Source organism: Podarcis gaigeae (genome assembly GCF_964106915.1).
Source record: "Podarcis gaigeae genome assembly, chromosome: 15".
In the NCBI taxonomy this organism is placed as follows: Eukaryota; Metazoa; Chordata; class Lepidosauria; order Squamata; family Lacertidae; genus Podarcis; species Podarcis gaigeae.
Genome location: NC_139692.1, coordinates 12,695,409 through 12,722,761, shown reverse-complemented (window position 1 = coordinate 12,722,761; position 27,353 = coordinate 12,695,409). Strand labels below are relative to the sequence as shown.

At 47.7% G+C, this 27,353-nt stretch overlaps 1 protein-coding gene across 7 annotated transcripts in view; it reads left to right on the top strand.

The window, feature by feature from the left end:
• Positions 1 to 12,554: 12,554 nt before the first annotated feature.
• ROBO3 (roundabout guidance receptor 3) overlaps positions 12,555 to 27,353 on the top strand; it is a 329,951-nt gene continuing 315,152 nt past the window's right edge. For all 7 annotated transcript variants that reach the window (XM_083713429.1, XM_083713427.1, XM_083713428.1 and 4 more), the window contains exon 1: positions 12,555 to 12,741. In XM_083713429.1, the coding sequence (XP_083569555.1) occupies positions 12,570 to 12,741 (172 nt within the window). In that variant the 5' untranslated portion in view covers positions 12,555 to 12,569. The remainder of the gene's footprint in view (positions 12,742 to 27,353) is intronic.

Genomic DNA, 27,353 nt, shown 5'->3' with positions numbered 1-27,353 from the left:
CACGCATTTGCACGTGTGCACACACAGACTGGGAGCCTCAATGACGCCCCTCTGGAGGATTCACCCGGGGCAAGAAAACCAGCTAGCCCCCTGCCCAGCTACGGTTCTGCCCTCTCTCTAACAAGCCATACCTTTGGGATCTGGGTCACATACAGCAGTTGCTCCACAGAGCATAGGAAGCTGTTGTGTACCCAGTCAATTTGTCCATCCATCCCAGTATTTTCTGCTCTGACTGGCAGCAGCTCTCAAGGGTCTCAGACAGAGCGTCTTCCCCATCACCTGCTATGTGTGGCTGGAGATGCCAGGGATTGAACCTGGGGCCTTCTCACAAGAGTTAGCTCTGCCACTGAACTGCAGAGCTTTCCACTAATTATCAGTCAACTAAACCACCACCGTTAGTGATTGAGTACAATGCATTTTGGTTCTGGCAGATATCTGGGGATATCAGGTGTGTCACGGCCATGAAATGGTATCAGAGGACATGCACTAATTAGGAGACACACCTGTGCATGTGTTTGCTCTACCTATGTGTTAAGCAAACACAAGCTGTTAACACATGTGAGTAGTAAGCTACCAGTTTGTTCACACATGAGCAATGAATCACTCCCCACAATAGCTGACTTGGTGATTAATCAACACAAAGGATCCAAACGTATTCTGATGTGCCAAGGCACTTGCCAAGCAGCTTTGTATCTGGCTCTCCCCACCTTCCTCTACTCTTGTATCCCCCCCCCCCCAATATTAAAATATAGAAAGCCTTCACTTTCTGCTCTATTGACAGAACCTCCAAGGTGGCAAGCGACAGTTTCAATAAAAGCACTCAAGATTCAATAATAATTCAATAACCACACCATCACCCACAGCAGCTAATTTAACAATGCAGCAAGGTTATTTCTTTTTTTACATTTAAAGCCCACAGGCTCTGGTGGATTGAGCAGATGAGACCAATAGTGGGTCCAGTGGTCAAGAAGGTAATTACTGCATGTGCTATAGAGGAAAATGAGGGACAGATGGGGCTCATCAACCTGAGAAGGTAGCCCATCAAGGAGAAGGGAAACTGATCCTAAACCCGCACTGCCTTGCAGCTGTACTCATGAAAAAACCTTTGAGAGCAAATCCCAAGGAAAAATCTACCCTCTGCCTTGCAGTACATCTTCAGGAGAAGAAAAGGCTAAGGAGCAAACCCTACACCAGTCCAGAGTGGAATCTCCAAGACAGTTGGATGATGTCTTGTATACCTCATTCTTGCAGCCAAGCTAGTGCCAAATGTATTGCTCTGCTTTCCTTTGGAGTGCATCAGTGAGGCTGAGAGTGGGGTATTGTCTAGGCATTGCAGGACCTCCATACGCGCTGCCCAGGCTTGTGCCCCAGGGAGGTCACTGCAGTGCTGCCAATGCATCAAAAACAACACAGGAGGTGTCAGTTATGAGTTATCAGTCTCTGCAACCAAAGCACAACTTGTGATTGCCCAGCAGTTTGACTTCATCCCAGAGGCTCACTCCATTGTCTCTTGAGACAGATGGATGTCAGCAAAAATATATCCCACCTTTCCTCCAAACAGCTAAACGTGGCATATTTGTTTTCACCCCTTTCCCTAATAAGCCTCACAACAACTCTGTAAAGTAGGTTAGGCTGAGAAAGAGCGACTGGCCCGAAGTCACCTAATGAGCTGCATGCTGTCTTGGACTATGCTCCCAGTTTCTAGACATTGATCCTTTAATTCAAGGCTGGGGAATCTCCAGCCCAAAATGATCCTCTAAGCCTCTCTACCTGGCCTTTATACTTCTTCCCAGGCCACACCCCTCACCAGTGAGCATCTCTGATCATGCCTTTTCCTTGTTTGAATGGAATGCTATGTGTTTACATAGAAACTAGCCTATTATACAAAGTTAACATTTGCATTCATTGCCCTGCCCTCTTTGGCCTCTGGCCCCTCCAACCACTGGCATCTGGCCCTCAGAAGGATGCCCAGAAGGGTATGTAGCCCTTGGGTTGAAAAAGCTTCCCTTCCTCTGCTTTAGTTGCTACCTTTGCAACTTGACCTCTGGCCTGTCTTGGACTGTGATACCTGCTGGCTCTGCAACCTGACCTGTGAAACATGGGAAGCTACTTATAACAAAGTCAGATTGCTTGTCCTTCAAGCCCAGTATTGTCTTGCAGCCATCCTCCTCAGTTTCTAACAGAGAGAGGTCTTTCCCATCACTTGCTACCAGATCCTTTTTTTAAAAGGTGGGGGGAATGCCTGGGTTTGTATCTGAGGTTTTTTTTTTGCAAGTAAAGCTTGTACTGTACCACTGAGCTATAGTTGCTACCCAAGGTATCTAATCTGATTGTACTATTCACCTCTGGCTGCTCAGGACAGCAACCAGTACCCCTCTGAATACTGAAAAGTGACTATTTGGGTTTTATTATTCTTATTATTTCTGCTGGGCCCAGATAGTGGCTTGGGAGAGTTAAATAAATTCCTACCCTGCAGAGCTGGGGTGGGGAGCTTGTGGCTCTTTATATGTTTTTGGACTCCAAATCCCATCAGCTCCAGCTACCAACGCCAATGTTCAGAGATGAAGAAAATTTTGTTTCAGCTGCCTCCAGAGGTCCACAGGTCACCGATCCCTCATTGCAGAGGATTTTTTGGGTAATTCTCCTTTTCCTTCCCCTCTGAATGAGCATCTTTCCTATTCAGGATCATTCTTCCCATGTTTTTAAATTGCGCACTACAGTTGTACCTTGGATCCCAAATGCCTTGCGAGTCAAACTTTTTGGCTCCCGAATGCCGCAAACCCAGAAGTGAGTGTTCCGGTTTGCGAATGTTCTTTGGAACCCAAATGTCCGACGTGGCTTCCGATTGGCTGAAGGAGCTTCCTGCAGCCAATCAGAAGCTGCACCTTGGTTTCTGAATGTTTTGGAAGTCAAACGGACTTCCGGAATGGATCCCATTCGACTTCTGAGGTACGACTGTATATGGGAAAGTTATATTAATATTGTGTGTTTTTCCCTCCATTGCCCAAGTACATTTCCAAAATGAAAATATGGTTGAATATATTACTTATTATGGTTCTTCTCCTGGAAAAGGTTGAGTAGACAACCAGTTCCCTCATGAATTTGACCACACATCACAAAACAAACCCCTAATCAGTGGTTGTATCCACAAAGCACCCTAATGAATCCACTTGTGTTTCTGCAGCTGGAGGGTCTGGTCTGGAAGTGTGTTTATAACTGATTCTTTCTGCAAATGTACAGAATGCCCAAGGCAATTCTCCACTACCTCTGCAATCCATAATCCTTCAGGAGATATGTGCCATCATTTCAGGCTTGGTCCTTGGAGGTTGATGTATGTTGATATAGCATTCTCCTCCTTCTAATAACCCTTGAATTGAGGAGTGTAGAGTCCTAATAAAGAATGCCAAACAATTGCTCTCCTGGCTAAGAAGGAATTTGAACAGCATCTTAACAGTGACCTGTTATTGCCATTGCTACAAATGAAGTAGATGTTCCTGTGCTTCTGGTAACTAATGTGAAGTGACTATAATGAATGAGTTCAGAGTATTAAATCAGTGGTTGAGAGCCTTTGTATCCAGCATAATTAAATTAGAATTTTGCAGGTTAGTTTCATATTTTGGCTTGAATCACAGGTAAGTAAATGAGCTGATGCAATTCTAGGCTGCTCCCTTCCAGAAACTCTGCAGCCAGAAAGGAATCCATGAGCATTTATGAAATCATTGGCTTGGAAGATATCTCTGAGGTCATCTAGCCAAACTGCTGCTCAATGAAGCATCCCTAAGACAGATTCACATATACACATAAAAAGAAGGAAACATCAACAAGTGCAATCCTATACCTGTTTATAGGATTTCACTGTTGATGTAGAAGAGGATGCCTTCACCCCAGTACGGCTTCCCTTTATCACATACACATCCCAACAAGACGACAACAAGAACCCACCAAGAGCATACAAAATCTGGCTAACTTGACCCAACAATTTTTCTGCTTTGGGGGGTCAAGAAATGTTATAAAGGATTAAGTAAAAATGGATTGTTAATTGGTGAAAGAAGACAATGTAAAATTACAGTATATTAAGATATATTATTAGGATAAAAACAAAGATGGAAAGGATTTGCTGAAATATCTAACTGAACTAGAATACAAAAAAGGGAGGTGTGAGGAGGTCAAGGAAACAAGCAAATGAAAGATAAGTTATGGGAAGGTTTGATTTGTTTTTTAATTGTTTGTATTTTTCTGTTTTTTGTTTGTTTGTTTTTACTTATTATGATGTATTGTCTTGTTTTTTTCGCTTAATTTGGTGTGTTTTTTTTTCTTTTTTCCTTTTGTAACCTTTAAAACTTGAATAAATATTATTTTAAAAAATATATAACTTGACCCAACAATTTCTGCCCCAAACCCTGCATTCTCTGTGGTACAGAACATCAGCAATTTGTTAACTTGTTTCAATACTTATTGTATCCTTCATTTTATCATGTTACCTAATTTCAAAGATGTTATAACCCAAATCTTATACATTTTCGTTTAAACACAATAAAGTTATTTCGTTATTCTACCTCTGACTTCTTGTGCCTTAATTTCCATCTCATTAATTTACCATTGCTGAAGCTAGAGTTTCCTAAAGGGTGCATTTTTTAACATTCGTACAGCTTATAATGTTTTTTCAAATAGTCCTTAAATTTTTTCCAGTCCTCCTCAATTGTTTCTTCTCCCAAGTCTCGGATTCTGCCAGTCATTTCGGCCAGTTCCATGTAGTCCATCAACTGCGTGTGCCATTCCTCCAGCGTGGGTAGATCTTGTGTCTTCCAATGCTTTGCAATCAGGATCCTTGCTGCTGTAGTGGCATACATAAAAAAAGTTCTATCTTTCTTAAACACTCTCTGGTCCACCATGCCCAGAAGAAAGGCCTCCGGTTTCTTAGGTAAGGTAAATCTAAGTACCTTTTTTAGTTCATTATGGATCATCTCCCAAAAGGCCTTCACTTTCGGGCAAGTCCACCAGAGGTGAAAGAATGTCCCTTCCGCCTCTTTACATTTCCAACATTTATTGTCAGACAGGTGATATATCTTAGCAAGCTTGACTGGGGTCATGTACCACCGGTATATCATTTTCATAATGTTTTCCTTCAAGGCACTACATGCCGTAAATTTCATTCCGGTGTTCCATAACCTTTCCCAGTCTTCAAACATAATGTTATGCCCCAAATCCTGCGTCCATTTTATCATGGCAGATTTGACTGTCTCATCCTGAGTATTCCATTTAAGCAGCAAGTTATACATTCTCGAAAGTAGTTTATTTTTTGGCTCTAACAGTTCTGTCTCTAGTTTCGATTTTTCCACCTGGAATCCAACCTTCTTGTCCACTTTCAAAACCTCCTGAATTTGTGCGTAGTGCAACCAATCTCGCACCTTGTTTTTTAGTTTTTCCAAGCTCTGCAACCTCCAATTGTCTCCAATTTTTTCAATTATTTCCCCATATTTAGGCCAATTGGCCTCCATGTTAAGTCTCTTACGTGCCTTGGCCTCCACCGGTGAGAGCCACCTCGGAGTCTTACTCTCCAATAAGTCTTTATATTTTGTCCAGACCATCAAAATTGCTCTTCTGACAATGTGGTTTTTAAACAATTTGTGCACTTTAACCTTGTCATACCACAAATATGCATGCCACCCAAAAGCATTGTCGAACCCTTCCAGATCTAGGACATCAGTGTTTTCCAGTAAGATCCAATCTTTCAGCCAGCAGAAGGCTGCAGATTCGTAATATAACCTCAAGTCTGGCAGGGCAAATCCCCCTCTTTCTTTCGATATATAGAATTTTGATGAAAATGAAGCACCAACAGAAATATGAGTTCCAAAGTTTTCTTATTAGGATTGTGTTTATTGATAAGCTGCCTTTATGAGAAAAGCAAGCTATACATCTTCTAAATATATAAATACATTTAGACTGCAAAATTATACTTACCTGGGAGCAAGCCTCATTGGACTCAGTAGGACTTCCTTCTGAGTAGACATGGATTGACTGTTGTTCTGATAGCAATCTTCACTGATATGGCCCTGTTCTGTATCACAGCCCCACCAAGCCTGAATTCATCCATGCCAAATTTCATATGCCAGCCTTTGTTCACAAGCTTCCATGCCAGGACAATGCCAGTGTGACCGCCAAGGAGCTCAGCTAGGTAGACCTGTGCAAACGTCTCACTTCACCTCCAGAAAGATATTGCAGAGTTGGGAAAGGCTCAGAAAAAGAGCAACCAAAATGATTAAGTGGCTGGAGCAACTCAGCATTCAGGAAGAACTTTCTGACAGTAAGAGCTTGTTTTGAAGCAGAGGTTGGATGGTCATCTGTTACGGATGCTTTAGTTGAGATACCTGCATTGCAAGGGGTTATTCTATTATTCTGTGAAAAACATATTTGTGATAGAATGGAAAGAAGAAGAAATATAGGTGAATAACAGAGCCTTTCATGTGAAGCTTTTGCTCAAACTGCCTCTGGTTTCTGATTTGATGACAAGCTGCATTTCTCTGCACTGTGACAAACCTGTAGTTTGCCAAGGGTGCTGCTAAGGGCATTGCTAGGGACCATATATTCCCCCCACAGAGCTACAATTCTCAGAGTTCCCTGGCAGATTGACTGTAAAGTATGGTTGCCATACGTTTGGGTTTTCCCGGACACGTCTAGGAATTCACCCGGAAAATGGCATCTGGGCAGATTTTTATAAAATTGGCAAAATGGAGGCAAGGGAGGTTGTATATTTCAACAATATTAAGCAAAAAAACCAATCTCCACAACTTTGCCCGGATTTTCACTTTGGGGAATATGGCAACTCTATGTAAAGCCATTCCGAGAATTGCTGCTCTGAGGGGAATAGGGGCATCTAAAGAACTCTTGGCATTGCTGGATTAAACCCCAAATCTTGGGACCCTCCTCACAAAGCTTTCCCCCAAAATGCTTGTGGCTTTTCCTCTTGTGCCAAGGTAAGGATGTGTGCAAGAGCGCCACCTGGTGAGGCCTACAATAACAACCACCGCTTCACAGAGGGTGTTCTGGAACACCTGAAAAGTCTTATGTTACTTCCTCTGCAACAGGGCAGGAACTGAGGTTAAAGCTTGTCTTCTGATGTTGTCACCACAGACAATGTACCTTCTTCAGATTCAGTCCCAGGCTTTGCAGTTTGTCCTCCCCCTCCCCATCCGCCTTTCCCACCAAATGTCCCCATTTCGAATTCCAGGACAGGGAGATCGTTAGCATTCAAAATGTGTAATCAAGCTTTCAGAATTCAGCCCACAGAGTTGCTTTAAAATAAGGAGAAAGGCCGAAGGAGATTTATTCTTGCCTGCCTGATGGCAAAAGCACATTAACTGATTGATTTATGATGGATAAAGGAACAGCTTCCATGCTTTGCCAGTCTCTGTTAGAATAAGGCTCACTTTGCAGCAAAGTTGTGTAAACATGGACCAACGGAGGAAGAATTGACTTTCCATCTTGTGTTTGTCAGGCAGGGCCTGACAATGTTTCCCATGCTATGGATTCTTTCCCCAGGCTTGGTGCAATGGTTTCTTATTTCAGGCAGTGGAGGTTGGTCTCTTCAGGCAAAAGGGGCACTGCCCCACCAACCTCATTGTGCCCTCAGCCACCCCCACCTGCCGGCCTTCTTCTTTACAACCAATCCAGGGAGTAGGACTTCCTATCACCTTCCTCCTCCTTGGTCTCACACTTGTTCCTGCAGAACTTGGCAGAAAGAAAATGAGGACAAAACTATGTTGTATTTCCTCTTGCCTTCCATTGGCTCTGTCTCCACCAACTACTCCCTGCCTTCCAGTGTGTCAGGGGCAGAAGTAAAGATCAGGGCACCCAGAGCACATCTCATTTTCAGTACAAAAAATAAGCTCGCAGTCCTTTCACACAAGCATCTATGCCCCTGTTCCTGCCCCTAAAGCTGCTGTGTACCTGCTAGGCGTGTAGACTGTGCTCCTGTTGAATGCTACTTGTGAACAATCGTATCAATATACAGCTCAGCTATTTGTTTGCACAGGGGTGCAGATTGCACACTCATCAAATGTAACGTGTGAACACTCTAGTTTTTATGGGGAGAGAATGATTTTGGACATTTGAAATAGTCAGATTCTGAGTCTGATTTGTTCTGCAGGTCAGTACTCATTGTGAGTGCTGGCATCAGCAAAGAGCAGGGGTCAGCAAACTTTTTCAGCAGGGGGCCGGTCCACTGTCCCTCAGACCTTGCGGGGGGCCGAACTATATTTTTTTGGGGGGGGGAGGAATGAACAAATTCCTATACCCCACAAATAACCCAGAGATGCATTTTAAATAAAAGCACACATTCTACTCATGTAAAAACATGCTGATTCCCAGACCGTCTGCAGGCCGGATTTAGAAGGTGATTGGGCCGGATCCAGCCCCCGGGCCTTAGTTTGCCTACCCATGGCAAAGAGCATCCTTGGGCAGCTGCCCAGGCCCCAGCAGGGCCCATCACTGATGCCGGTCTTGGCCCCCACTTTGAAAACAGTATCGTACTACTCAGAGTGAAGTTAAGCCTGCCAGAGGATTACCAGTGGGCCCTTTTCCCAGGACCTCCTCAAACCCTATTCACTGTATTAGGGACATAAAAAAAAGGTAAAGGACCCCTGACAGTTCAGTCCAGTCGCGAACGACTCTGGGGTTGTGCGCTCATCTCGCTTTACTGGCTGAGGGAGCCGGCGTTTGTACATAGTGACATGGAATTCCATTCAATATTGATCCAGAACAGAACTCTGACGTATAGTTAGTAGAGCAACAACTTAAACATGTTGTAGGATTCCCAAAAATAGACCAGAGGCAATTGTATTTCATCCAGCAGAGCTTTACTGCTACTGAAGGCAAATGAGCATAATGGTTACAAATCCAATACATTCAGGACTGGCCCTGTTCATAAGAAGTCCAGTTACATCAGACTTAGCTTAAACTTACAATAACTTATAATAAGTCTAAACCTTAAACTATCTATGTACAGCACACCACACCAGAAGGAAAAGAGATAGAAAGAGAAAGTGAAACCCAGGCTCCTTCTGGCCCTATTTTTATAGTCAGCATGACCTTGACTGAAAGGTAACAGATAGGAGAACCTGTTTAAGCCAGCTGCACTCAGCTTCTCTGAAGGATGTTCAAGGATGTTCAAAATGTTTATTCGGCTTTACACCCATCATGAAACACAACACAACAAACAAATCAAATAAAACAGTGGACTCGTACAAACCACAAATAGTATAACACAATTCACAAGGTATAACTCAAATATCATGAGCCTTCTTCTTGTTTCTTTCACACAGATAAGCTTCCAGAAGCCTCTTGAATTAAGTAGAACAGGAAAGATCTCTACACATCAGATCAATACTTTCTGTGCCAAGAAATGCAAACTGACACATAGGTCCAATCAACAGTCCATACAGCTTAGTGTATGGTGAATGGCAGCAGCTCTCCATGATTTCAGCCCTACCTTGAGATGCAAGGGTACAGGAAGGAGTGCCTCTGAGCACATACAGAGTGTCCTTTCCTTAGTTCTTACAGCAGTGGTTCAGTGTGCCAATTGTAGATTCTAGACTGACACACAAGCACATTCTTTTGTTGGTAACTTGTATTTCTTCACTTCCTGCTCCTTTTGGGACCCCTCCTGATCATTCTGCTGAGTAGGCCCCTGGGCACCACTGGCTCTGAGTCTGTTTACATAAACCTCCTACAACACTTGCCTGCCTCTCCTTTCTCCCACCCTCCAAACTCATGTCCAGAGCCTGCTTCTTCCGTGAAGCACTTAATGTTGGTTGCTTGCATTCACCTCTTCCGCCATTGCCTCGCTCTCCCCTTGCCCTGTTGTCTTTCTCTCCCTGCCCCATCTAAATGTAGATTATTATACACCTCAGAGGAATGGTCTGTCTTTTTGCTTGTGCTACTTATTGCCATGTACACAATGGCAAGGGTCATTGTAGCTCAGTGGCAGAGCACCCACTTTGCATTCATAAGGTCCCAAGGTTCAATACCCAGTGGCATCTCCCAGTAGGAATGGGAGAGACCCCTGCCTGGAACCATGGAGAGTTGCTGCCAGTTGGTGCAGGCAGCACTGCACTAGGTGGAACAGATGGATTCAGCATACAGCAGCTTCCTACATTCCTGTGTGCCCATGTCATTAAACAATGAATAACAATTATTATCTGCTGTACGGCCGCTGATTGAAAACTCCTGCTGCATTCTGCTGGCTCTTTTCCCCATGGCTGGGCAGAGCCTTTGCAGGCTCGCTGCCATTCACAGCAATGCAGGCAAACACAGCAGAAGTGACATTTACGATGGAGTGTCACTCAAAACGCTGACTCTTGCACACACAGCCGCCAAGTGATGCACATGGCTGGCGGGAGGAAGGCAGGGTTTTGCCTGCACGCTCAATATTTCTATGAGCAGGCTCTGAGGAATGCCTAGGCACCTGGGATCGAGATGCGAGGCTTTCAGGTTTGGAATAAGCACATTTCAGGCCCAGGGACATCTTCCCAAAACAGATTACTTGGCTCAAGGCTGCTGAGCTTAAGAGCAGACTGTCAATTGGAAGCAACCTCCCCTGGAAGCTTTGGGGAGATGGTAGCTTAGTAGCAGAGCTTCTACCTTTCATTGTTCAACCTCCTGCAAGAGCTGGGAATTAACTTCCTTATTATTTTTATTGCATTTATACCCCACCTTTTTCTCCAAGAAGCTCAAGGCAGTGTACGGGCTCTCCCCCTCCTCATTTAACCTACCCTGTCCGGTGGGTTAGTCTGAAAAGCAGTGAATGGCCCAAGGTCACCCAGGGAGGTTCGTGTGGCCAAGGGGAGATTTGAACCCTAGTTTCCGAGGTCTCTAACCACTGCACCACAATGTCCCCTGCCTGAAATCCCAGAGAGCTCTTGCCAGTGAGTGTGGACTGTACTGAGCCAGACGGTCTAATGGTCTGACTTTGGAATTGATGGAAAGTTTAGGAATGTAGGAAGATGCCTTTTCTGCTGGGTCAGACTTGTTGTGGTTGTTGTTTAGTCGTTTAGTCGTGTTCGACTCTTTGTGACCCCCTGGAACAGAGCACGCCAGGCACTCCTGTCTTCCACTGCCTCCCGCAGTTTGGTCAAACTCATGCTGGTAGCTTTGAGAACACTGTCCAACCATCTTGTCCTCTGTCGTCCCCTTCTCCTTGTGCCCTCCATCTTTCCCAACATCAGGGTCTTTTCCAGAGAGTCTTCGCTTCTCATGAGGTGGCCAAATATTGGAGCCTCAGCTTCACGATCTGTCTTTCCAGTGAGCACTCAGGACTGATTTCGTTCAGAATGGAGAGGTTTGATCTTCTTGCACTCCATGGGACTCTCAAGAGTCTCCTCCAGCACCATAATTCAAAAGCATCAATTCTTTGGTGATCAGCCTTCTTTATGGTCCAGCTCTCACTTCCATACATCACTACTGGGAAAACCATAGCTTTAACTATTGGGGTGCTATTGCCCACATTGAGATGACACTTGGTCTAGGTTTACTGGCAGAGCATCACCCATTCCCGGGTCCTGTTAAAACTGGAGATGCCAGGAATTGAACTTGGAAACTTTTTGTATTACAGAGCACGTGCTCTATCACTGTCTCTTTCCTTTCACCCCCCACATCAGCAACTATCGCCCCCCCCCCAAGTCAGCACAGTCCCAGACCCCAGCATGGTCCTGGTGGCAGGCATATGGGCATAGGCAGTATTTATTTTAGGGGGCCAGGATTTTGGGGAGGGGCAGAACTGAGTCACCTGCAACGCAATTGGTCAGTTAAGTATTTTTATTTCTTTACTTGATTTAGGAAGAACAACTGCACCCCCCTGACCAGGCAGCCACCTTTTACCTATTTCCCCTTCCTACCCCCACACTCAAAGCCCCCCCCTTCTCCTTGACTTCTGCATTGTCAAGGAAAGTGTATGCAGGTGAAAGAGTAGCAGTGCAGGCGGAGAGGGTTCCAAACTTGCCCGGATTCCTTTCTCGAGAGGCCAGCTGCAACCACATATTGATTTATCATTCGATTTCTACCCTTTCCCATTTCCTCCGCACGACAACCATGCAAGGTGGGTCCGACTGAGAGACGGGGACTAGGCCAAGGTCACCCAGGAAGCTTCGTGGCTAAGTGGGGACTTGAACCCCCAGCCCTCTAACCACTGCACCGCGCTCTCCTCCTCTGCCCCTTGGCAAGGCTCCTCTCCTCTCTCTTCCCACCTCCTCTGCCTTCTTCCCGACCGAGGGAGGGAAGGAGGGAGGGAGGCAGCGCGCTGCGTCTCCAGGGAGGGTTATTAATCCAATAATTAAACATTTATTGGTGGCGGCACCTGCTTTCCGCCTGCCCGGCCCCCGGGGGAGCGGCCAGCCCGGCCCAGCCTCGGCAAGGCAGGCAGGAGGAGGAGGAGAAGGAGGGGGACCAGAGCGAGCAGCGCGGCAGAGCAGCAGCGGCGGCGCCGCAGAGGCAGCAGCGGCGAGGCTCTGGATGCTTGTGCGCTCGGATGCCAGCACACGCGGCGGAGCGCTGGAGCGGCGGCGGCGGCGGCCAGGATGCTGCGCTACCTGCTCAAGACGCTGCTGCAGATGAACCTCTTCGCCGACTCGCTGGCGGCCGGCGACGCCCTGGCCAACTCGTCCGAGCTACTCCTTGGCCTCAACTCCTCGGCTCTGGCCGCGCTCAGCCCCAGCCTCCTCGACCTGGGCAACCTGACCAGCCTCAACGGTGAGGGGCGGCGGGGCCCGGGAGGGGACCGGCCCGAAAGCTGCTGCTTCCCCCATCCACCCACCTCTGGGATGCGGGTGGGGAGCCAACATGAGATACGGGGAGGGAGGAGGGCGCAGGTGGGAGAGAGATTGAGACCCGGGGCTTTGCTTTCCTCTCCCCACCCACGTGAAGCTCTTATCACCCCCTTAGCCCAAATGAACGTGTGAACGCCGTTTGTGATCCCCCCTCACGCGTGGGCACTCTGTGCATGCTCACGGGCACGCTTCTTTCCTCGCGGCTGGTTTTGCGGCGTGGGGAGCGGGTTCAGCTTCGGGCAACGATCCTACTATAGGCACCGACCTGGGAGAAAGTCCCGTCCGGTTCTGTATGTGCAGCAGGGGCTTGTGATGTGAATGCACCAGGGCTGGGCTTTTTAGCATCCGGCCAGTGGGGCGGGACGGGGGATGGGGCTGTTCCCAGCTGTGGCGGGGCAAGGATTGTTGAGGGCCGGGGTGTGTGGAGAGGATGTTCCTCGTCTGAGCCCTGTTAGAAAGCGGGAGAAGGGAGCCCACATCCCAACGAGTGTCCATGCAGAAACTCGGGGCGATCCTAGCGCGTAGTTGCTCGTTCAGACATGCTTGCGTCTCTCAGGGTGTCAGAGGACAGTGGGTCTGTGTCTCATGCTAGGAATCTTGAGTTCGCCCGTCTGGCTCTGCCCCCAAACTCGCGTCGACGAGACGCACCAATCTCCCAGACATGTTTCTGGCGAACCGGAGCGTTTTCCAGGTTCAGACGGACGCGTGCGAGCATCTACTGGGGCGCATGTGGGATTTGCTGGTTTCCTGCCCGGGACTCTTGTGTGCACCCCTCGCCACCGGACCTTCATTATCGTGCATAGCCCTCCTGACGTGCCTTTAGTAGCAGGATGAATTTGAAAGGGGTGGGTGTCCTCTGCACGCTTACTCAAGAAATCCCACGGATCTCGTATTCACTTGTATAGGATTGCAGTTGCAAGTGACCATCTTATGCGCGCACAAGGGAAGAAGTCCCCTTGAACTCAGTAGAACTTCCTTCCGAGTCAGCATGCATAGGATGCGACTGCAGCAGGGATCTATTCCCTAGTGAAACCCAGATCCTATGCGCCTTCAGTCAGAAGAAACCCCACCTAAGTTCCATAAGAATTAGAACTTTCAGTTAGGGCTGCAACACTCTACACGTGGGAATAAGACCCGAGTTAAGGGTGAATAGTAGGACACTTCCTGCCGGGTTTCAAATCCCAAGCTTCTCAACCGAGGTCCGATGAAAACGAAAGTGCTTCTGAGCACGTACAAAGGGCAATCCTCTCACCCCGTGGCAGCCTGCCCTTCACGCTTGTCCGAGATCAGGGGGCAGTCTTCCGGTCAACTTGAGCTCCGGAATTTCTTTTCTTATACGTGATTCCAGCGTGTCACTGGAAATCCTGGCGTGTTCCTATTCTAATTTCATCTAGGCTGCGTGCATAGGTGTGCGCGTGTGTACACACACAGGCGTCCCAGGATTTTGCGCGCATGCACTGCCCAGGTGTGCATTTGGCTGGCGTGCATGCTTGCTTGAGCTTCCCCACACCGGAGTTTTAGAGCCACTCCACACTTTGCACGGAGGCAAACCCGGGTTTGCCACCGGGTGTCCGGTCAGTAACCAGCTGCAGTCAATCGGAGCGAGTCCCCCTGGCGAGCCTGTCGGGATAGCGCACGTGTTTGCACTAAGTGGCCATGCGCTGCTGCAGAGAGCATCTCCCTGCACCACTCACTGCCAGATAGGCGAGCCCCTAAGTGGCGTAAGATGCGCCCGTTCCACGAATGCAATTGCCAGACCTGGAATAAAGGTACTGCTGATGGCTGTGCAATGATGACTAGTTATTAAGATGCGGAGTGTCCTGATAAGCTGCCGCATCGTCTTCGGGTTAGAGGATGTCGATACGGGCAGCGCTCCCCGCTGTCACTCTCGACGTGTTTTATTTAAGCGGTTGTTTCCTGCATGCAGCTGATATGAACTGTAAATTGGCCAACCAGCGCCCTCTCTTGGAAAAGGTTGGTAAACACAACCGCTTGCCCTTTTCCCTAAAGACTTGCTGTACTGATATTCAGGAATGACTGTGTAGGCAAGCCCAAGCAATTACACCGAGAAAACTTTTCTCAAACCTGCGCCTATTTGCTGATAATAGACAAGCTCTTGACTCAAGCTACCCGAATAAGATTTGCACATCTGCTTATGTGATGCCTCACAGTGGCAACTTTAAAGCAGAGAGGAGGAGACTTCGCCCCTCCATATAATATTGAATTCCTGGTACTAACTTCAGACCCTAGTAAGTGGTCAGGGATGGTGAGAGTTTTAGTCCAACAATATCTGGAGGGCCAGAGACTCCCTAATCTTTGCTTTAAAGGAAGGGGGAAAGGGAAATACCTTCCCAGTCTTAGAGAAAATGCAAATCATGTTCCTGCCATACTGAGATGTGATGGGATTGTGTATTTTATTTCATTTTATTTTAATTTGCCAAACCAAAGGGAGGATTCATGAATAGCTGGCTCCTGGCCCATTCAAACGATTAGTCTTTTTATCTATGCAATACAGATGATTTCATGAACCAAATGCATATGATCAATTATTCTTTCAAACAAAGCAGGGGTCCTTATTTCTATGGCAACAGGCATCCTCAGTGTCCAGGTAAGTGGTCTGCAGAATCCAGTCTCTAAACACTCTGTGCTTTCTAGGAATTAAGTACTTGAATATGTCTATGCTTTTTCCATCTTGGTTAATTGAGCAAAGTCCACGCATTCCTCAGTAATGTATTGCAGTTACAGTAATTAGTGAGCTGTCAAACTCTGCAGTTTCCTTCCTTCCTGTTAGAAGCACCATTCCAAATCTCAAGTTTCCTGCCTGTAGGAATGTGCCCTGCCATCATTGCCCAGTAGCTGTCAGATTCACACAACTGTTTGAAGTGGTGACGCTGGGTCTGGGCTTACACGCTGGGATGGACTGGGAATTGGTTCCCCAACTGAACAAAGAAAATGAGCATGTCCAGGAGAAGGCTAAGCCCTACCTGACAATGCTAGTTCACACCTGTGATGGGGAAGGAGAAGGCCACTGGGCAACCTTCCCATTGCTTCTAAAATGTCATTATGCCTTGCCAAACTATTTTCAAACCTGTCTTGAGAACCTCATGGGTTAGGGATATTGTTTCTTTTGTTTCAAAAACTGGAATGAAAGCCAATATTCCCAAGGTTTAAAAACCTGTTTTTGGTGCCAAATCTTGTGCCCTGAAGTGTGTAGGCACATCATGTGGTTGGACTAGGAATGTCTTATGTAAAGCTCTGCAAATCGCCCCATCCCAGATATGGAAGGGAAATGCCAGGTGAGACTGAAAGGCAGTTTACAAATGTTGATGTTTGTCCTGCCATGGGCAGCGTTATTAAGTAACATGACACACAGAACACACAAGTTGTTTTCAAAATTATGAATGTGAACGTTGCAGAAGGTCTTGTGTATTATTATGACCACCACCACCTATAGAGCATCATCTATGCTTAAAATTTGACAAGGGGGAAACAGGGAAAGGGAGAAGAAATGAAGGCAGGGGGAATGTGTGCATGCATCAGTTGCATTCACTTAGACAGAGTTGCAGGTGCAATTGCAATAGAATGGGGTGGGGAACATTTTTCAGCTCGAGGGCCACATTTCCTTCTGGGAAACCTTCCAGGGGCCACATGTCAGAGGTGGGCGGAGCCAGAGGCAAACATAGGTGGAGCAACATACATAAATCTCACCTTTCTGCAGTAGGCTGGCTTCTGCACATACTCAGATACCCACCTCTGTCCTCCATCTAGGCAAGCTAGAGGCATTCTCAGAGTCAAAGGACTCCTTCTAGCCAGGCAAAAATATCCAAGGAAGGTGTGAAGCAGATACGGTGAGGGGGGGTGGCCTGGGGAGAGGGGGCGTGGCCTAGGGGAGAGGGGGCGTGGCCTAGGGGAGAGTCCCAAGCACCAAGAAGAGTGGAATGGAGGACTGATTTGTCCCTTGGGGCTGAGATTCCCCACCCCTGAAATAAGATATGAAAACTAGGTGATGGAAGGAAAGGAGGGAGGGGCTGGATGAATGATGGCTTGTGCTTCATCCGTCACTGTTCACAGGATAGCTCAGCCGGCAGAGCATGACACTCTTAATCTTGGGGTTGTGGGTTCAAGGCCAAGTTGGGCAAAAATATTCCTGTATTGCAGGGGGTTGCACTAGATTGTATTTTAACCTGTATTTTATCCTGTTTTCTTCTTTTTCTTTTATTATGTTTTTACTGAAATTTTATTGATGTTAGCCGCCCTGAGCCTGGCTCTAGCCATGGAGTAAAGGTAAAGGTAAAGGTACCCCTGCCCGTACGGGCCAGTCTTGCCAGACTCTGGGGTTGGTGCGCCCATCTCACTCAAGAGGCCGGGGGCCAGCGCTGTCCGGAGACACTTCCGGGTCACGTGGCCAGTGTGACATCGCTGCTCTGGCCAGAGCCAGAGCCAGAGCCGCACACGGAAACGCCGTTTACCTTCCCGCTAGTAAGCGGTCCCTATTTATCTACTTGCACCCAGGGGTGCTTTCGAACTGCTAGGTTGGCAGGCGCTGGGACCGAACGACGGGAGCGCACCCCGCCGCAGGGATTCGAACCGCCGACCTTTCGATCGGCAAGTCCTAGGCGCTGAGGCTTTTACCCACAGCGCCACCTGCGTCCCTTAGCCATGGAGGGTGGGGTATAAATAAAATTATTATTATTATTATTATTATTATTATTATTATTATTATTATTAGACCCTCCTGGTCCCTTCCAACTGTAAAATTCTATGTTCAGTCCCTCCACCATCCCAGCAAACTGGCTTTCAAATAGATTCTTTTAAAAAAAAAATAATTAAAAAATACTCTGTTTTAGGTGTTTGAGTGTACAGAGCTAGTGTCACGCTGGTGTTTTTAACTTACTCCCTTGTAATCTGTTTTATGTTGATATTCATTTTCTCTGCCGGCCTTTGTAAGCTGCTCTGATAGCTGTGGCCGAAGAGTGCGTAATAAGTGGCAGACAACCATTCAACAGGTGTAGCATTTCCATCACTGCATATGCTTGTTTGTGGCAGCAGCAGCGGGAAAGCTGCCTTCATCTGTAGAATTTCTACCTGCTCCCACAGATCTTACAAGCAGGCATCACCGGAAGGCGGGCACTGTTTCAGCCGGGCAACCTGTTTGTCCTGAAAGTGTGACTTCTCAAAGTCCTGTGTGCCGTCTGCTACTGTGCATCTATGTGATGATGCAAGAAAGGAGAAACTTGAAATTATAGGGTCACTGGTAAAAGAATAGCTAAATAAATAATAGAGCAGAGTCTGTGCCGATGGAATCAGTCACTCCCGGAGTCGTCCCTTTTTAAATGTAAATGAAGCTGAATGCTGAGCACTTGCTCTCTGTTGGTGTGCAGTAGAGACCTCACCCTGGCCTCCTTCGGGCTCCCTGTCATAAACAGGAGGCACTTTTCATTAGCATTATTAATTAGTATTGTTATTAATGCAAATGAGGGCAAGTGCACAGAATCGCAAATCTTTAAGTCAGAAGGGACCGCTGGGACAATGCAGTGTGTTTCAGTCCAGCTGAATGGATTCCTTCCCCCTCCCGGTATGTAAATCAAGCTCATTAAATTGTGTTTGGATAAAGCCTCATGTCTTTATAGATGGCTGTCCATTCTTTATCCTCAAAGTGCAAGTGATGGAGAACTTACTTTTACCACCCCTGGGCACTCTGTGTCAGTGGCTATTTCAGCTCGAAATGTGCCTTGTCTTGAACTTTCAATTAACCAACTTTAATTGGCATCCATTTGGGCCTTATTAATTCCTTCCACTGTCAGATTCATGAGGCTTTATTAGCCAGTATATTTATGCCCCCCCGTGAACTTCCTTAAGTATCAAGCTGCATCTCTGTAAACTAGACGGCTTGAACTCAACACACATCTTTCCATAGTGGTTTTAGTTCCTTTGCACTTGGTGCTTTTATTTGCAGCCTCCGTGCTTCCTTGACTGGCTGGAAATGCCATGCACACAAGCAGCAAGCACATAAGAATGCAATCAAATGTAATTTCTTGTTAAAATGCCCCATTCGAGCTCCCTTTAAGTGACAGCATTGGTCAGATGAGTCACTGTCTCCCTCTTGTGGCTGTACCATGCAATTGCCGATGACTATCCTACGCTTTGGGTTAAACCACAGAACCTAGGACTTGCCGATCAGAAGGTCGGCGGTTCGAATCCCCGCGACGGGGTGAGCTCCCCTTGCTCGGTCCCTGCTCCTGCCAACCTTGCAATTTGAAAGCACGTCAAAGTGCAAGTAGATAAATAGGTAATGCTCTGGCGGGAAGGTAAACGGCGTTTCCATGCTCTGGTTCGCCAGAAGCGGCTTAGTCATGCTGGTCACATGACCCGGAAGCTGTACGCTGGCTCCCTCGGCCAATAAAGCGAGATGAGCACCACAACCCCAGAGTCGGCCACGACTGGACCTAATGGTCAGGGGTCTCCTTACTTTTACCTTTAATGCCAAACCATGGTTTATCATGTCATACGCAAGCAGGAAAGAGCTTGCAAAAAAAGTCAGGAGATAGTCTTGGTTAGCATTTATTTCCACATTCTTCAAATCATGAATTTGTGGCTTAAAAGCAATCCATGGTTAACTAAAGGAGCCAGGTTTGTAACATGTAACATACCTTTACCTTTTTATCCTACCCACGGCTTTGACGAAGATGGGTCTCTGCCTCAAGGCACCTGCAATTGGAAATTTAAAATGGAAAGCAATGTGACATGGGAGGAGGGGGCAGACAGGGGGAAGAATATAGTTCATGGGTGGCATCCAACCAAATAGACCTGCTAATGCAAGGATTTCCGCTTGTGAAAGGGAGCTTCCCTCCTTTTCACAAATGGGGCACATTTAGGGGGGCACATGGGGAGAGGGGAGGCGAAGCTCTTTTGCGTAGCCAAAAGTCCTTGTGCCAGCAGATCTGTTTAGCGGCCCTATGTTCAAATACTTGCATTCTCTCTCAGCATTCAAAGCTGGCCTGGTAAGAACAATCACCTTTCCTGAATGATGCCTCTGTGCAAGATTCATCTTCTGAGATTTACAGTCTAGCATTCTATCCTGACACCAGTTGACCTGATAGAATGCCCTCCCCGGAGAGCCCCACACTATCATCTTCAAGTGCCAGGTACAGCTCTCCACAGCCTTTTCATTATAATGGGTACATCTACGAAGTCTCTTTAGATTCTTGCACTATTTTATTCCCCAGGCTGCTTCTCAGTTAGCTTTAGCTGCTGTGTATTCCCACCCCCCTGTCCTGCTTTATTTGTAATTGGTTTGAGTGTCTAATTTTTTGATTGCATTTCAATGGCTTGCAACGCTCCAGGGAACCTGGCTGTGTACAAATGCAACAAACAAATAATTAAATACTGATTCCTACCTGCTGAAGAAATAATGTAAATACTGGATCCTACTGGCTAATCTAGCGGCCCTTGCCTCAAGAGCAAGTTTAATTGCTGCCACCAAGCATTGTGCAGGATGAATGTTCCGTAAATAGCCTGTCTGGAGGTGACCTTAGACCCTGGGCTCAATGGTCTTTTATTTTGCATCAAAACATAGCACGCCCTTCCCCTTTTGCATTTGTGGACCCACCTGCTTGTCTTGCAGAATGGGGCCCTGGACTCCAGTCTTGGGGCCTTGACACAGGAGTCAAAGAAGCTGCATTAAACTGTTGGTGGTCTGGCTCCCAACTGTCTATAACAACTGTTGGCAGCTCTCCAGAAGTTTGGGGGTCTTTCGCAGCCCTACCTGGAGATAGAAACTGGGAACTTGAGCATGCCAGACCCTCCAAGTGTTCCAGGGATGTCCCTAATTTTGAGAAGCCGTCCTGGTTTCTGATTTGATCCCGGAATGTCCCGCTTTTCCTTAAAGGTAAAGGTAAAGGGAACCCTGACCATTAGGTCCAGTCGTGACCGACTCTGGGGTTGCGTGCGATATCCCTATTTTCATGGCAAAAATGTTGGAGGGTGTGGAGTTATTCAACCCCTGAGCTGTCTGAAGGCAATCCTGTATAGGGAATTAAAAAATAATAATGTTTTATTATGTTTTTATATACCGTATTGGCCCGGATGTAACCCAAACTCTTTTTTTCCAAATTCCAGCTGTGAAAAGTTAAAGTGTGGCTTATATTTGGAACTGAGCACTGCACCCCTGCCTCCTGACACTACTGCCCTGAATGGGAGATGGGGGAGGCTGGTGACGGCTTGGGGAGGTAGTGCCAGGAGGTGGACGACACCCACAAATAAGCCTTCAGATTTAAAGGTGCGGCTTATTTGCGGGTGTGTCTTATATTTGGGCCAATACGGTAGAAGCTGCCCAGAGTGCTGGAGCAACCCCAAAATATGTGTGGTAAATAGTAAAATTATCAGTCTGGAATGGGATGCTCCCTATTTTCATTGGAGAAAAGTTGGAGGGTATGGCATGCGAATGGGACGCGGGTGGCGCTGTGATCTAAACCACTGAGCCTCTTGGGCTTGTCGATCGGAGGGTTGGTGGTTCGAATCCCCGCGACAGGGTGAGCTCCCGTTGTTCAGTCCCAGCGCCTGCCAACCTAGCAGTTTGAAAGCACACCAGTGCAAGTAGATAAATAGGTAACACTCTGGCGGGAAGGTAAACAGCGTTTCTGTGCACCGCTCTGGTTTCACTTAGTCATGCTGGCCACATGACCTGGAAAAACTTTCTGTGGACAAATGTCGGCTCCCTCGGCCAGTAAAGCGAGATGAGTGCCGCAACCCCAGAGTCGTTCGCAACTGGACTTAACTGTCAGGGGTCCTTTACCTTTACCTTATGGCATGCAAAGCTGATGCTCTGCTACTGAGCTGCAAGCCTAATTTGTGACTTAATACCTCTTTAATAGTCCATCAGAACCCCTTACCCTTTCTCTCACTCACCCCCGCAACTGAAAGCAGATGGAGTGCGCCAGTAAATAAAAGGTGCGTTCGAAACAGTGAGAGGCAGGGAGGCTTCCAGCCAGACCCTGCTGCCTCCTAATGAGCTGCCTCTATGCTTAGCGTGGAGCATCAGAACAGGCTCCAAAGGGGCGGAAAATCTTTATGCATGGAGCGTGTGCTGCATAAGCAGCAGGACTGCTGCACTGCACAGGGAGATGAGGCGGCTTTATGAGCGCTGGCACTTTCCCTCTGCTTTGAATCTGCCCCATTAGCATAAGCTATTTATCAGGGTGATTTGGCAATCAGGAGAAGCAGGAACTGTGTGGGGAAACGGCTGTCTTTAGGGGAGGAAGAAGGAAGGGCACGGAGGCTCTGTGTGGGGTGGGGTGGCGAATGGGCTTGAGCCCCCACTTCGGCCCACAATAAGTTTGGTTCCAGGTCCTCCATTGCCTAGGAGCCAACTCCTATGGGTCAAGGTCCCTTGCCCCCCCCCCCCCAATAAAATACAGTCATACCTCATGTTACGTCCGCTTCATGTTACGTTCTTTCAGGTTACGTCCCGCGGTGACCCGGAAGTACCTGAAAGGGTTACTTCCGGGTTTCGCCGCTCGCGCATGCGCAGAAGTGCAAAATGACATCACACGCATGTGCAGAAGCAGCGAATCACAACTCGTGTGTGCGCAGATGCGCCGCTGCGGGTTGCACTCTTTTCGTGTTGTAAACGGGCCTCCGGAACGGATTCCGTTCACAACCAGAGGTACCACTGTATTTGATGGGCACTGGCATTCAAATTGTGCGTCGGTGTGCCATGTCATGTAATCAGTTATGTGGGGTGAGGCTTACTTGCACCCCCTACCCAAATATTTTATTCAAGTTGGCACCACTGCTCTGGAGTGGAACTTTGCTTTGATGAACAAATGTCCATATACAGTTGTAGCTTGGAAGTCAAATGGAATCTCTTCCAGAAGTCTGTTCAGCTTCCAAAATGTTTGGAAACCAAAGTGCAGCTTCCGATTCCCAATCGGAAGCCACGGAAGCTGTGTCGGACATTCGGGTTCCAAAGAACATTCGCAAACCGCAACACACACTTCCGGGTTTGCAGCGTTCAGGAGCCAAAACATACGAGTGCCAAGGTGTTCATCTACCAAGGTACGACTGCATACTCATAGAATAGGCCATAGAATCATAGCATTGAAAGGGACCACGAGGGTCATCTAGTCCAACCCCCTGCAATGCAGGAATCTTTTGCCCAACAATGGCTTGAACTCATAACCCTGAGATTGAGAGCCTCATGCTCTACCAGCTGAGCTACATATACAGCTGTGGTTTCTGGAGAAGCTGCACTGAGAGCTGGTGTTCTAGCCTAGTGGCTAAGGCGAAGTTTGCGCTGTAAGGGGACAATAATTTACCCCTCACAGTGCTACAATTCCCAGCACCACTAAGAATCTGCAGCTCCCAGGATTCTTGGAGGGGGCAGGAGATGTGCTTGAAACGTGTATGGTGTGCACACAGCCTTAGACAGTGAGCTACGGGTGAGGTTTGAATCCTGCCTCTGCCATGAGATGGCCTTAAGTACGCTACTTAAGGTCATGAGATGGCCTTAAGTACGCTACTCCTTTTCAGCCTGCATTGCAGGAGCTTGGACTATGACTCTCTACAATTGTATCAAATAAACAAAAACTCTTCCGCCGCAAAAGAAATGGTTCCATCTTTAATGGCTGTGCAAATCAGATTGCCACCTGACCAACACCTTCCTACCCCCAAACCAGAGATGCTTTATCAGCCACTAACATTTCCAAACCCGAGCATACAGCCCTGTTTGTGCACTCTAACCTAGCCTTCCCCAACTGGTTGGCCTCTAGATGTTTCGGACTACAATTCCCATCATCCTGAGCACTGGCCATGCTGGGTGGAATGGCTGATGGGAGTTGTAGTCCAACACATCTGGGACGACGACTCTGATGCGCTTCACCCCCTTCGCAGCAGCGGTTGCTTAACGGAGCTCTTGCAGATGTTGGTTTACTGCAGGCGTGGGGAGCCTTTGTTCCCCCAGATGTTGCTGGATTACAACTCCCATCGCCTCTGACCATTGGCCATGCTTGCTGGGGCTGATGGGAGTTGTTGTTCAGCAACATTGTGGGGGGGGGGGAGAGAAGTTCCCTACATCTGGTTTACTGCCTATGTGTTTCTGAGGGCGGCTTGATGCTCTGCTTTATGGAGGATATAGGCACCCCCCCAGCAGCAGGGACATTAAAAGACTTTTGCATATGGTTTTAAAAAGCCACATTTCTACTTCTGATGCGTTGACACAGCTGGAGATGCCAGGGTGGTCCTGGGAAGGTTGCATAATTGGTGGTGGCTTTTAAAAGGAAAGGCTTGTCCATGATTGACAACTATTAGCTGGGCAGCCTGTGAGTGACAGCATCCTCCCCTTGATTCCTGGAGAGGGCTGTTTTGTCATTGCCTTAGAAACAGGCCCCCTCTCACTGGAGTGCAGCCAGCGGGGATCAGCTGATCCATAAGGATCCCGCTGAGGTGGGGCCTCCATGAGATTAGGACATCACCTGTCAAGAGATAATGGCTAACTCTGAGGCTTTCCAGAGACAGAAATCGGCCACAAAGCAAAGCTTACGAGGGATATGGCCAGGGCAGGACCACAAGGGCCAGCTGGAGGGGTGCATTAAGGCTCCAGGCCTAAGGTTTAACATCCCCGGTCTACAGTGACTGGGAGGGACTCTCTGTGGGTCTTTTCAGCCTTAACTGGAGATTCTGGGGACTGACCTGGGACCTTTTGCACACAAAGGATGTGCTCTCCTGCTGAGCCATACATCTCCTGTGCAAATGTAATACTACTACTACTACTACTACTACTACTACTACTACTACTAATTTATTATTTGTACCCTGCCCATCTGGCTGGGCTTCCCCAGCCACTCTGGGTGGCTTCCACAAAGACCAAAAATACATTAATATGTCATACATTGAAAACTTCCCTGAATAGGGCTGCCTTAAGATGTCTTCTGAATGTCAGGTAGTTGTTTATCTCTTTGACATCTGATGGGAGGGCGTTCCACAGGGCGGGCGCCACTACCGAGAAGGCCCTCTGCCTGGTTCCTTGTAGCTTTGCTTCTCGCAATGAGGGAACCTCCAGAAGGCCCTCGGCGCTGGACCTCAGTGTCCGGGCAGAACAATGGGGGTGGAGACGCTCCTTCAGGTATACTGGATCGAGGCCGTTTAGGGCTTTAAAGGTCAACACCAACACTTTGAATTGTGCTTGGAAACGTACTGGGAGCCAATGTAGGTCTTTCAAGACCGGTGTTATGTGGTCTCAGCGGCCATCACCAGTGTGGCTGCTGCATTCTGGATTAGTTGTAGTTTCCGGGTCACCTTCAAAGGTAGCCCCACGTAGAGCGCATTGCAGTAGTCCAAGTGGGAGATAACCAGAGCATGCACCACTCTGGCGAGACAGTCCGCAGGCAGATAGGGTCTCAGCCTACGTACCAGATGGAGCTGGTAAACAGCTGCCCTGGACACAGATTTGACCTGTGCCTCCATGGACAGCTGTGAGTCCAAAATGACTCCCAGGCTGCGCATCTGGTCCTTCAGGGGCACAGTTACCCTATTCAGGACCAGGGAGTCCTCTTCACCAAAAAAGAAGGCCAGTGGATTTGGGAGAACTTTTAGGCACCTCTGATTTAGGGCATTGTTGCAAGCAGGGTTGGCACTGGGCGTCAACATCGTCAGGTGCCAAAAACTAACCCAAAAACTGAAACTGACACGGGGACAAACAGAAGAAGGCGCCTTCACTGCAGTATCGTTTCCCTTCATCACATAAACAGCCCAACAAGACAATGACAAAAATCTGCCGACAGCGTACGGATCAATCTGGCTAACCTGATTAAAAAATACACACTCCTACCCCACTCACAAGGATGCGGGTGGCGCTGTGGGTTAAACCACAGAGCCTAGGACATGCCGATCAGAACGTCGGTGGTTCAAATCCCCGTGATGGGGTGACCTCCTGTTGCTCGGTCCCTGCTCCTGCCAAACTAGCAGTTCGAAAGCACATCAAATTGCAAGTAGATAAGTAGGTACCGCTCCGGTGGGAAGGTAAACGGCGTTTCCGTGCGATGCTCTGGTTTGCCAGAAGTGGCTTAGTCATGCTGGCCACATGACCCAGAAGCTGTACGCCAGCTCCCTTGGCCAGTAAAGTGAGATGAGCGCCGCAACCCCAGAGTCAGCCACGACTGGACCTAATGGTCAGGGGTCCCTTTACCCTTTACCTTTTTACTCCACTCACACACAAAAACAATTCTCACTACAGACAACCAAAGACAACCAACCACACCCTACGCCACCCTCAACCTCTCTCACCACCAAGGAAACACAACAATAAGTGAATAGTAAGAGAACCCACACAGGTAATGCTGACACAAAACCCCACACATACACTAAGTAGATGTAGAGAAGCATAACCACCTCACCCCACCCCACCCCACTTACCATTCCCCCTCCCCCTCTTCCCCCTCTTTCCTTCCTAATTATTTAAACCAATTCATGAACCAAGAACTTACACGTTCACCACTAATAATGAACCATATGTTGTAGATGTTTTTCCACATTTATTATGCTATTTTTGTGATAGAAAATTACATGAGAAAACTTGGGATACTTATTTGTATAGAAGAACATAGTCAGTTGCCTCCCAAGGTCCCTATCCCAAATCCTAGAGTCCTATGATTGTCATCTTCCTTCTTGATGCTGCTGCTGAAAAAGAGAGACATTTCTTTTCTCCTTGGTCATCCACAGTGGGCCCTGGGGCAGCATATTGAACAGGCACACAGCTCCTCTGGTCCCAGACTTGCACCCCACTGCGGTGAGATGTACTGTATTCCTATTTGAATTACAGTATGTACAAATCAGCTGAGATAAATTGCTCAGATAGGTGTCCTCTTTCGTTGTCTTCTTTTGTGGACACACAACCTCTCCTGGGATGCCCAAGCAGCCGTTCCTTTCTTGGTAGAGCAGCTGCTCTGCACGCATAGAGGTCCCCATTTCAACTGGGACCTTGGGGAGCTGCTGCCAGTCAGAACAGGCTCTACCAGGCTTAGGTGGACAAAGAACCCGAGCTGGCATAAGGCAACTTCCACAGAACAGAGAGGGGAACAGAGGTTAAGACATCAGGCCGTTGTCAGCCGAGGACTTTGCGGCCTCGTTATGGAAGCAAAGGGGCGGCTCTGTCATTAGTGTGATCTATTTTTGATGCAAATCAACGCAGAGACCAGATGGGGTCCCTCTATCCCGTAAGGGACATGAAGGCTGGCGATGCGCAACAGTATAGAGAAGCTAGAGCCAAACTGAAAAAGGGCATTAGGGATGCCAAAGCTATGTACTGCCGGAGGATCGAAAAGCATTTTGAGAGCTCCGACCCTCGTTGAGTATGGCAAGGCCTGCGACAAATTACAGGGCAAAATATTAAAAACGAACTGGCTAGCAGCAGTGTGCACCTGGCTGATCAGCTGAATCAATTCTTCAGTCGTTTTGAGGTGGGAACTGGAACCACCGTCACTACAGCATTGGCTACCAGCACATCATCAGAAACTATTACTGATAAACAACCATTTTTAT